The sequence below is a fragment of the Ammodytes marinus genome (genome assembly GCF_949987685.1).
Source record: "Ammodytes marinus genome assembly, chromosome: 3".
NCBI classification, from domain to species: domain Eukaryota; kingdom Metazoa; phylum Chordata; class Actinopteri; order Uranoscopiformes; family Ammodytidae; genus Ammodytes; species Ammodytes marinus.
The window spans coordinates 22,167,875-22,180,054 of NC_137232.1; the positions used below are offsets into that span (position 1 = coordinate 22,167,875).

A 12,180-nucleotide genomic window follows, 5' to 3' on the forward strand; every position below is an offset into this window, starting at 1 on the left:
ATAACCCAGGCTACATAGGTTAAATGTAGTGTCTATGAGACAGGGTTTTCTAAGTAGACATTTCTTCACTTTGAGGGATCACAAACCAAAAGGTTAGGAACCAGTGATTTAGGCAACTCACATAATTAAAAAGCACCCTGTGTTACGTCAGAGCTATTTGAATCAATGGGGTCGTCTTCAAGTTCTGAATGGTACTTAAAATCACATTTTAATACCTTCTGACCGTCTAATAATCTCCCCTGGCTGTACTGTTGGAGCGTGGATTAGTGCTGTCTGGAATTCCTTCAGTAACACACACAGAGCCAAGCTCCTGCCAACGCTACACACCCTCACCCCAGGAGGCGTGAACAAGGGAGGGTTCGCTTAGTTTGACTGGATGTAAAATAAACACATGAAACAAAAAGCAAAGATATAAGAGGAACTTCTGTAAATTGACCAGAATTTGGGGAAATTGAAAGTACATTTTTTTTTCTTATTCTCTTATCCTGTTAAGAGTACTTGCATTTTGCCACCATGGGAACTTTTACCATGTTGAACATTCATCCCATATATCATGAACTTTGTAGATATTCTCAGCAAAACTAATCGAACCAAAACATTTTCATGGAGGTTTCAAAGATCACCCATTTGAATGAATCCAAAGCTATAATCCAAAAATCCCAACCAGGCTTGATCTGAGTACATGCATTTATCTGCAGAGTTCAGTGACTTTGAATTGAAACATTCACTCATATCATTAGTCATTACATGCATTTATTTGAGAGGAACAAATTTTCGCCATACATATCTTTGTGATTACCAGCACATTTCAATTAAGTTAACAAATTATTATTAAAATGTTCTAAAAATTAAAGCATAACAAACAGCGGGGGCGAAACTATCTGTTGGGTGGAGAGGAGCAGGAAGGTTGATGCTGCTCCTTTTAAGAAAAAAAAACACCCCAAAACACCAACACCTAGGGTGTCTGCTTCGGGGGAGAATATTTCAAAGCAGGGTAAAACTGCTCTCTTCATTAACGTACATGAAGTTGACATTTCATGTAAAGTCTTACTGCCTTGCTCTGGAAAAATCAGGACAGGAGTTGCATTTGAACAGAGCCATCAGCGCCTGCTGCAGCGTGTCGTGTATGATGCTGTTCAGTCTGGTTTCCTTCAGTGAAGGAAGAACCACACAACCAACTGTGCCCCCTTGTGGCCACAGCTTCACCCAGCAGAGTAGCATAAAAAAAAGGACTTTGATGAGAACCATTATTTTTGTCGTTTCCTTGTGTTTGCTTTCATGATTGCACCCTGACTGCTATCACTGTCAACCCTTCAATCATATTTACCTTTCCTTCCATCACAGATTACTCCCCACTCCTCCCCCAAAAAAGAAAAACCTAAATATTTGCTTTACTTTGAATCTGAAATATACATCAACAAATGAGGCTAATCTTTAAAAGCAACCCCTCAAAGGAAAAAGAAAAGGTGAAATCAGGAGGTGGGGTGGAGAACCGAGGTGGAGAAATTAATCAAATAGGTTCATATACCGTAGCTATAAAATAAATACAAAATATGAAGACTGAATCTGAAGTGGTGAGTTTGAAGGCAACATGGACGATGAGCTGGAGCGGAGAGATGGTACAGAGTGCCGGTGGAAGACGGAGAAGGGGAGGGGGAGACGACTACAGATATTGAGCGGTTTCTCTTGAAGCAGTGAAATCAACAATGACAACAAAGCAATAATAGTTTCTGAATTTACAGCGAACCAAAAAAAAAGAAAAAAAGAAATAAGGCAAATAACTCTAATCTCGCTTTACGACATTTGCTTTTTTTCAGTTGGGAGAAAAAACTACTGTGACTTTCAAAAAGTGTTTTTGATGTGGTTGAGGCAGGTGGGGATGTGAGGGGGACAGTTGCAGCTCCTCAGCGTCATCTGAGGAGACTGATTGTAGGGGGGGACGCTGATTCCTGAGGGGCCAAAGCCAGAAGAGGATGAGAACACAGAAGAGGGAGGTCACTTTGGCAGAGGTCCCTTAAAGAGTTTTTTATTCTGACGAAGGGAGAGAGGGGGGGGATGGTCGTGAGTGGAGACACCGACATTAAACGTTGACATTTAAACAAGACACTTTAACATCTTCAGCTTCCTGGGATAGAAAGCCTTTGACGATGTCCTACTTTCACCTCCAGATCAAGTGTTTTAAAGCCAGCAGGTCCGCTAAGCATGGTCCGCCACCATTATTTAGTCTTTTCCGACTGTGCCATCCTCCCCCTCTTTTCCTCACTATCAACGCTATGTCCTTGCGTGTGTGTGCGTATTATGATGAAATCTTTAATTGCTAGTCATTTCCCAAACTACAGTGGAAATCTACACAAGAGCAAGTATAGCTTTCAGAAAGGTCCATCTTTGGTTAGTGTTTTCTCCTCCCTCCTTTTCCCCCCAGTCTCTCACTTGCAGGTGGCTTGCTTGTTTTTAAAGATTGCAGATTGACAAAATGTAGTGATAAACATGGTGATTTTATTTCTCTCTCCCCCTCTTCCTTATACTCAATGTGCATATGTATGTGTGTGTCAGTGGTTGAAGTAGTGAAGATGCAGAGGATTCGTTATTTGTCACTTCCGAGCTCCAGAAGTAGTTGATTTTGTCCTTTTTTTCCTGTCTTTCCATAATTTGCTAGTATTTTTCGTGTATAGAGCGTTTGCATTAACACCAGGTCTTCTGTTCCTTATGGAGAGGTCGTGTTGGTGGTAAAGTCAAAGAAATTACAAAAACATTGTAGGGCAACCGGTCATGTAGTAGAGTCAGACAAACTATCCGAGTGCTGTTTTCTCCTGTTCTCACAGTCCCTGTGGAAGCAGAGGAGAGGACATCAATCAATCCTTAATGTTGCAGAGAACATGAAATTCAATGACAGCAAACCCATTTATGCATGATTAATTGAGCTATAAATGACTGGACGATGATTTAACTTTAACTGGCTACTCCCTCGGTTTATCAAAATCTTCATCTTCTTGAATGCAAACCTTAGCACATCATTGTTTGAAGCCACTTGAACACTTTCTGCAGCATGTTTTTTAATTAAAATGCCATTCGGCTCAACTTCATTCTCAGGATACTGCCAGCCTTACACCTCGTCTAGACTGGCCGCGAGGTTGAAGCAGCACTTACAGTCCTCAGCATCTATAGAATATGAGTTGCACATGTTTTTGAAACACTTACAGGCTAATACAATGCTGATCAGACAGGTTTTTCAATAGACCAAGTTTTTATCTACTAATCTATTTATTTTGACGATAAGAGTTTTAAATTCAACCCAAAAGTCCCCATTTTCTGATCATATATCCATATCGTCTTGTAATAACTCTGTATGTACGTATACATATATGTTTACCTTAGTATTCATGGTGCGTCTCTCCCCGTCTCCAAACTGGCTTCTAGCAGCAGCTCCTCCAGTTCTTGCCCACAGCTGACACTCACTACACATTAGTGACACATTACAGACGTTACCAAAACAGGCTTTTTACGCCCCAAAAACAACTGCACATGTGACTTTGATGTGATACATAGATCAGTGATTAACAGCGACTCACCGTGCTCCATAACACAGTTGCCGGGCTTGGGGCTCTCAGCGTCGAGAAGATGGAGTGAGAACTCAGGCTTCAGGCCGTTGGGCAGAGCTGAACCGACCACCTCCTCCTCCGGAACCTCAGCAAGACACTCACCCTCGTCCGCTGAGCTGTCATCGGGGGAATCTTCCACTGTAACCGGGGAGACCGAGACAATCGGGGCAGGTTCTGGACTCTTTGAATCTTCTGTTGGTGGGTGAGACTCCTGGGCTTCTCCTTGAGTGACAGATGGTGCTTGTTGATCAGTGGCAAGAGAGAGAACAGACTGTGTTCCCTCTTCATACGCCTCTGTGGGCTGATCAGGCTCTTCCTGGTTTGGCTGGCTATTTTCGTTCTCCGTTAGACTGGGTTCTTCGTTTCCTGGTGAGTTTGCTGGTGCTTCCTGCTTCTCCTCAAGTGGCACTGTAGGGATAGTAGCCTGGAGTTTGTCTAACGGTTTACTTTCTCCTTCTGTGCTATCATCTGACATGGTCTGTTTTTCATCTTCTATATCTTCCACGTACTCCTCCTTCTCCTCTTCTTCCTCCTTCTTTCCTTCTACACTAGCTGGCTCAGGTTGGGGGCTTTCGGTGCTCTCTGTTTCCTCCTCAGTGAGCTGCACCAGTGAGGAATCTGAAGGCAGGGCTGGCACTTGTGGACTTGGACCCGTCACCTCTGGATCTAAAGTGCTCGCCGTCACATCCTCCGTGGGTTGACTTGCAGACTGTGGCTCTACTGTGTGGGTGTGTGCGGTATTTGGTGCGGCCTCTAAGTGTGCAACGGGACTCTGCTGCTCTGTCAGTTTACAGTCTGGTGATGGAGCAGGTGAGCTCTCTTTGATGTCCTCGTGTGTTTGCGTAGGTGTTTGAGAGGAGGGTGGCGGCGGTGGTGTCGTGGCTGTGTTCAAGTCTACAGGCTTCTTTGAGGCCTCTTTAACCTGCCCGGGCGCTGCAGGTGAGCTTATCTTGAGTTGTAGCTGCTGCTGCTGCTGCTCAGGGGGACTCTCCACCCGAGTTACCATGAAGATCTTGTGACCCCTCCCCGGACTAGAGACAGATATACAGCGGCCGGGAGATGGAGGCGTGCCGGGAGGAGCGGTGGATTCTGTGACGGTGATGCCGGACATGACGCTCTGCCCGCCGGTCGGCGCGGCAGACGGGGATGAGGGAATCGTACTGGAGGCACTGAGGAGGGGCTGGGTCTGCTGCTGGGTTTGAACGGCTGTATGGTTTATGGAAGTGGAGGAGTTTGACGTGGAAGTGGACTTGGTAACCACCTCCTCTTCCTCCTCATCCTCAGTGTCTGAGTCTGACTCCAGGGTTATCTGAGGAATGCTTGTCTCAGAACTGGCTCCAGACTGGCTGCTCGTCTGTACTTCATTTCCTGTTGTTCGGCCATCTTCCACGTCCTCTCCCGGTTTCCCCTCCTGTGTGTCCTCTGGTTTCTCCGATGTGGGCTCCTGCTCTTCTTCTTCTTCTTCTACTCCGCTCCCGTCCTCTGTGGCGATTTCAGCCATGGACGCCGACTGTCTCATCTTCTGCTCCGTTTCCTCCTTCTCCTTAGCCAGGATGAAGTTTCTCTTGCAGCCATTTTGGATCTCAGCCAGCAGGGCGCGCTGGGTCTCGATGAAGCTCTTTACCTGAGAGAGACAAAAAAAGACATGTCTTGAACAAGCAAACTACACCAAAGGAATTCAAGAATAAGCAATCAATCAAAGGGAATTCTTTGATGTCTCTTAAGACAGTCTTTGGTTTAAGTCACTAATATTATTTCTCTTTCAAAACACAATGTTCTTTTAAAAAGCTTAGGCTGAGTCAACCTTTTCTTTTTTAAATTATTATTATTTCTCTGGGTATTTAGGGCTTTATTATTTAGCCAAACTGGTATAATTCTGTTTGTTAGTTACTGTTAATAAATCCAATGAAAAAAACAAAACCAAAGTTTATAGATATGAGATATTGATAAAAAAACAAAAAACACAGGTCATGAATATATACTTTGCCAAATCATTTAAAATGATATGCACTGTAGTGTTAAGCAAATTGTACTCAAATTGTAAATTGCATGTTTTGGGGGATTCATTTGAAATGTGTGGTGGTGCACTAATGTGTTATCAACAGGTTTTGGACAACAATCGAGGTCTTCTGGCACAGTGGAATAAAACATTTAAAAAAAGATCAAATCAATGTTGGTTATGGTATTTTAATTGGATTTGTTAGCAACAAGAACAATTATTGCCAATAAACTCTTATGTGCCTGCATGTCCACATCTATCGTGGTGGACTGCATTTCCCTTTCTCTGATCTACTATATCCCCTTTCCCATGCTCACAGTTTCTTTCTTGGGCTCCCGGTCGAGGTCGAGACGCAGCAGAGAGGTGTTGACTTTCAGAGCGAGCGACAGGGCCATCAGCCCACCTGTCTTGATCTCATTCTCTCGAAGGTCGAGGCGCAGCAGTCTGGGGCTCTCTGCGATGAATTCGGCCACAGCCACAGCTCCTTTAGCACAGTAGATAGAAAGACACAGGGGTCAAGAAATACAACACAAAAACAGAAGCAGAGGCATCCAGGTACTAGTTCTCACCTTCGCAGGAGAGTTTGGTGGATGCGAGGCCCAGTCTGAGCACAGAGCGGTTAGCGATCAGGCCGTCCTTCAGTTTGTGGACCCCTTCGTTACCCACAGAGTTATGGCCCAGATTCAGAGTCTCCAGACTCTGGGTGCATGGCTGAGGGAGGGAGAGAAACAGAGGAGAATGTGGACAAAGATATTATAAGAATCAAGTGTTTCTTTAGTGGTGGGAGAGTATGCAGTCATAAAACCACATCGTTTAAGAAGAGGTTAAGCTTTGAGAGCAGTTTGTCAAAAGGTGCGTTTCATTGTGTTTATGACACCAGTTAATTTTGATAAGAGACCGATTTTAAACTATTCTATGGATATATGTTAATATTGTAGCTTTTATATTCAAAATTATGTTTTTTATTTTATTTTTTCTTCTCGGAGCATCAGTTTCTTAACTGCTGATAGTTTTGACATTATTGAGAGTAACTCTGGAATAGCTTGTCCGTTTCCTTGCAGGCCACACTTTACCACTTAATGAGCTGATTATTAATAATCCAATAATCCTTGCTGTTAGCTACTGCTTATGTTGACTGCCAATTTAAATGTTTAAGTGAGCTTTGCTGATGCATTGAGACCTTTTTGACTATGTAGACACTACCAGTTTTTTAATTTTTTCCTTACACTTCTTACTGTTACCACATCATCGCAATAAAGCATTCCTGTACACTGTGGTTATTTCCAGGGTTATGAGTCAGCAGCCAGGGCAGTCATGGGATGTTCTTCGTCAGTATGAAATAAGGTTTTAGGCCATTTGTGTGTCTCATAAATCCTCAGTAGAAACTCCCATTAGACAGATTTATTAGAAATACTTTTCAAGAACTTTAAATAACCCTTATCTATTAAGTCTATTTTCAAAATATAAAATCACAAACTTTCGATGATTTTCAGGACCTGTAGGAACCCTGCATTACATTGGATCACTCATCGGACATTGACAACGTTTACATGCACAGCAATACTGCGATATTAACCCGGTTAAGATCATATTCTGACTTAGACAAACAGCAGTTTCTGTTCACCTAAATCAGAATAAGGTCATAGTCAGAGTAAGCCATTATCGGATTAAGACTGATGATCTTAATCGCATTGTTGAGACATATAAACACCATAATGGCACTTAACTTTCCCCCTTGCATTGCCAAACCATTGTGTAAACAAATTCTTTAAAATAAGATGTCATCTTTGGCTGACATAACAATGCAAGACAAAGACATATAGAATGTTAATTTCCGTTGGATGGGACGGCAATTATTATCCGAGACGCTGGAGCTGACGTCTGACATCATGACTGTTCTACCAGTACTAGTGATCGTCGCTGGTTTATATGCGGATTGACATATAAACTTGAATATTCCCGTAGCTGTGGCACATGGAAACACCTTATTTGGATTATTGTCTGAACCAGAATATTGACCTTAAACATAATATGCTGTGCATGTAAACATGGTCACTGTTCGCAAATCGGGAATACACAGCGCAAGATGCTGCAGTATTTAATATTATTTATTCCATGTCTGTCAACTTTTCTATGGTTCTATTAATATGGTAAAAGTGTCATACAGCAGAGTGCATCTCACTCTGACAAGACGGAGGCTAAAATGACTCTGCAGTGTCTAAATATAAACACAGTCAGAACTAAAACAGCAAGTGAACAATGAGTGTGCAGATAATGCCGCTATCACTTATTAACAGACACAAGACCAATGACTTGAGTGAAGGTTTATCTACGACAAATTGATGTGACATCAAAACGAGACTGACCGAGAGAAACATCTGACGGAGCGAGAGACGAGACGACTGCAAAAATGCCAGCTGCATTGATGAAAGGGGCTAACGTGGAAAATGTCCCGTCTTATCAGACATCATAAGACATATCTACACATCAAATTAAACTCTAACCAACACCACCTGTTACTGTAAAGGAAAAGAAGGTGCGGTGACTCTAGTGATCGGTAAATATGAGTCATTCATCTCACAGCCACACAAAAAATGCTAACAAGTTAAAGGTGAAGTAAGCGGTTTATTAATGTTAATATACTGTAAGTGTAAAATCGCTCTTCATTCCTACAGTGATCACTTACATAATGTGCGCGTTTCATAAAGCCGATCTCTCAGTCAGCTGCTTTGCATGTAATCGGCAAATAAACTTATTGGAGTATCCCGAAATTGTTATCCAATCAGAAGAGAGAACGCTACAAACCGACACTCGTCTCACTCATATATAGTATATACACTACATGGTCTCACTGCCGGTGCACGCCAGAGCAACAGATGGGTGAATGTGTATGCGCCTACAATGGCGGAGCAGGTAAAAATCCTTCCCAATGTCTGTTTTGATGGTTTTTATCATGTTTTATCACATTCATGGATCTGAGATGATGCTAGATAACTTGCTGCTTGAAGTCCGCAGTGCATTAATGTGGTGACGTAGGGACAAGCGAGGGGACTGCTAACTGCAGTAACTGACAGGAGGTTAGCTAAAAGAACCATTCCCCTTAAAGACACTAAGAAGGTGAAAGTTTTATGTTCAAATATTGTCTTTAGCAGACAATCATCACCATCTCTGTGCTGTTAACTGGGAAACAAGTAGCCACATGTGTGAATGTGTACTGCTGCTTGTGGTCTCAGGATTTCATCAATAAACTACATCCTTAAAATACAATGAAACACACAATGGGTGTAGGAGAGACTGAGCTACAGTAGAATGCATACATGTGGAAGTGAGCTTAGGGTCCAGCTACTGAAAATGTGAGGAGAAAAGGGGTCCAACAAACAGCAGAGCACTATTTTGATCACTTGTCTGATAGATTAATGTGGATAAAATAAAATAATCTCTGCATGAGCTGTTAGACACACACAGCCAGTGTTTCACTTATAAAACCTGTGCTGAGTATGTGTGTCTGTGTGTGTGTGTGTGTGTGTACCAGTGCAGCAGCGAGGTAGCCCATGCCGTTGTGTGTGAGCTGGTTGTTCCATAGCACCAAAGTGACGAGGCCTTTCCTCTGTTCTTTTAGTCCTTCACACACGTAAGCCAGGCCTGTGATGACAAGCACAGACGCAGTTAGAACATCTGTATTTTACCTCAAAACAAATCACAATTTTAAAAAGAACATCATGTGAACCGAAATAAAATGTTAATTTTGAGAGTCTGGTGCATTAGCAGCAGCAGCAGCAACTTGTTTTTCATTGTTTGCACTTTTGCAAGAGGATTTCAATAACTGTAAACTGTGAAGTTTTATCTTGATGGAAGATAAAACAATATATTTGGATGTATTTGATGAACTAAAAAACTAAAATGGATTATACTTTACACAATTCTTTAAACAGCACTTTCAAAAGTACAATGATGACAAATGTGATGAGCTTTATTTGATGTCTAAAAACATCAAACAAAGCCACGAATGAGTATAGTGTTGTGTGTGCATCTATTGATTAAGACACACAATCAGTCTCTTATTCAGACATCCACACAGGTATAGTTGTGAGTGTTTGGCCACATGCTGTTGAAAATTCAAGATAAACAGTACTATACTGTATTCAGCGGTGACAATTACATCAAGACAATAATCTTTCACAAAACAAAAACAAAGAGGACCAAACGTGATAGATGTACTTACAGTACTACTTTGTTTGTTTCCCATCCTCTACAGTAATCAGATTTAATTTAAACAAAATTATCAAACATAATAAAGCTGTTATTGTGTTGATAACACTACGCTGTCACTTTTAAACACAGTGAACAGATGATCACACTAATCATTGCCTTCTCTCTATTAACACGTCACCTCTGTCCAGCAGCTGGTAAATACAGAGACAATTTCTGAAAGCATGAGATTAGGGCCTACGTCACTTTATTGGTTTGTAGGGCAGCTACTGACTATTTCATGAGTTTGTGAAAGTTACTGAAGTTTACACAAAATAAACAAATATTTGTAACAAAACAGTAAAGGAGTATAAAACATATGTGCTACTGTGTGTTTTAGCGCTCCATCACTACTGCGTACCAGAGTCCAGGATATGGTTGTTGCGCAGGTCCAGGATCTGAATGTTGTAGTTGAACTTGAGCAAGTTGCCAAGTTGAGCCGAGTCCTGCAGACCGTTGAGCTTGTTGTCGGCCAGGTACAACTCCCGCAGGTTCATATTCATCTTCAGAGCCGTAGCTGTACCGGAAAAAATAAATGAAAAGGGATACGGGTGAAAACGGGAATAGAGGTTTAATTTCTGAGATCATTCTTGGACATTGAAGGTGGAGCTGGTTAGAGAAACTCTTGCCCAGCTTACCCAGTAACATGAGCGGCCTCCCAGACAGGCCAGCGTTCTCCAGGTGGAGGACTGCCAGGCTGCCACTGATCCTGAGCGCCCGCGCCACAAAGGGAGCCGAGTGGTCCAGCAAAGGAGTGTTACGTGCATCCAGATACTGCAGAGAGCTCGTCTGAGGGGGGAATTGCCAACAAAGATACAATAAAATGAGGTATGCTCGGATTCACAAATTCAGAAATCCTAATAGTGCCACCGAATTAAAGTCCTTGTACTCGCGATGAAAACTATCTTGGCGCAGAAATTACACAACTATAAAGGGAATGGGAGTGTAGATGTACAAGTGGATCTTGAGAAGAGGTCGTCTCACTGTTTTTGTCTTAATGAGTTGAAGTAGAAGATTTCTAACATCTGTCAAACACACATTTCCCACCTCTGCATCCTCTGTCGTCTAGTTGGATGCCTTTGATCTGTATACCTAATCCAGTAAGCTCTTGTTGAATGTAATTACAGCTGCTGTAATACACCAATGACAACTCCGCTGAGAGCTTCACCAGACTCCCCAAATAAAACTGTATCCTCGCATGAACTCTTTCAAGTGAATGAATAGGATGATGTTTCCGCACATTACCGCCCAGATAGAAGCACTTCAATATCATTTCTCATCTGCTTGATTCAATGCTTCACGCCCTCAGAGATTCAAGGACGTGCCCGCGTCAAAACATTAATGTGTTGAGATTTATTAGGCTTTTCTGAAATGAGCTTCTACAACTTTTTAAGCTACAACAAAACTGGAATATATGTGTGGGGTCTTTGTGCAGCTCTTCATTTCAGTTGAATCCTTGTGTTTTCTCACATATATTGCTTGGCAGGTGATATTTGAATGCATTTGACTAGTGGCAACTCATTTGTATTCCTAACAGTAAGAAATGTTGACTGACGTCAAAGAGCAACATAAAAGAGCACACACAAGACAAGCTAGACTTTGGGTAGCGAGCACAAGGCAAAAGGCTGAGTGTCATGAGTGCTGACAGGAAAAAGGCAGCGCTGCACGACACGAGTTCAGCCGGAGATAATAATAAAGAATAAAAAGACAACCACAGAGGAATGATCGATCTTCTCCCTTGAGCACAGAGCAACTATTACCGGGGAAGAGGAAACGACTTGACTGACCGGTTCGCTGGCTAAACAAAATACACATGAAACATTGCACAGAGTTCGGTCTGAAGAGCTTCCTTGCAGGAGACAAATCACTGCTTATTTGATGAAAGAAAATAGTTATCTCAACACAGAAATCATCTTGTTTATACTCAACTTGTGATCTTCCTAATATTATTTACACTGCTCTGTGGAAAAGCTTATATGAAATGTAAACAGGGACTTTTAGAGGCTATGAGGCTGCTAATTGAAGCTTTCTTGTTGCAATTTTAATCTCTTCTTTTTATTGTTGCAGGTTTTTTTTTTTTTACATTTTTTATCGATTGGTATATTCTACCGTTTTAATAAAAAAATGATTTGCACTTTACCCAAACAAAATACCACTACCTAGCTGTGTTTGTACTAGTTTATTTATTAATGTATCTGTTCTAAATGTCTATGACCTAGAGCCAAAGGAATGCATTTTCCCTCTCTGTACTCAGTATTAAATATAGATCACCTTGAAACTAGAGGTCAAGTCAGGTCATATTAATGTCATTATTTAAATTTTTCTTGTGTATAA

At 41.8% G+C, this 12,180-nt stretch overlaps 1 protein-coding gene across 1 annotated transcript in view; it reads right to left on the reverse strand.

Moving 5' to 3' along the window:
- Positions 1-733: 733 nt before the first annotated feature.
- The window catches only part of ppp1r37 (protein phosphatase 1, regulatory subunit 37), a 51,914-nt gene continuing 40,467 nt past the window's right edge, over positions 734-12,180 (reverse strand). Inside the window, exons 6-13 of the mRNA XM_080025271.1 lie at positions 10,485-10,635; positions 10,208-10,363; positions 9,128-9,240; positions 6,168-6,309; positions 5,916-6,082; positions 3,570-5,223; positions 3,371-3,455; positions 734-2,825 (exon numbers count right to left, since the gene is read on the reverse strand). Of these exons, the coding sequence (XP_079881397.1) occupies positions 3,379-3,455; positions 3,570-5,223; positions 5,916-6,082; positions 6,168-6,309; positions 9,128-9,240; positions 10,208-10,363; positions 10,485-10,635 (2,460 nt within the window). The 3' untranslated portion in view covers positions 734-2,825; positions 3,371-3,378. The remainder of the gene's footprint in view (positions 2,826-3,370; positions 3,456-3,569; positions 5,224-5,915; positions 6,083-6,167; positions 6,310-9,127; positions 9,241-10,207; positions 10,364-10,484; positions 10,636-12,180) is intronic.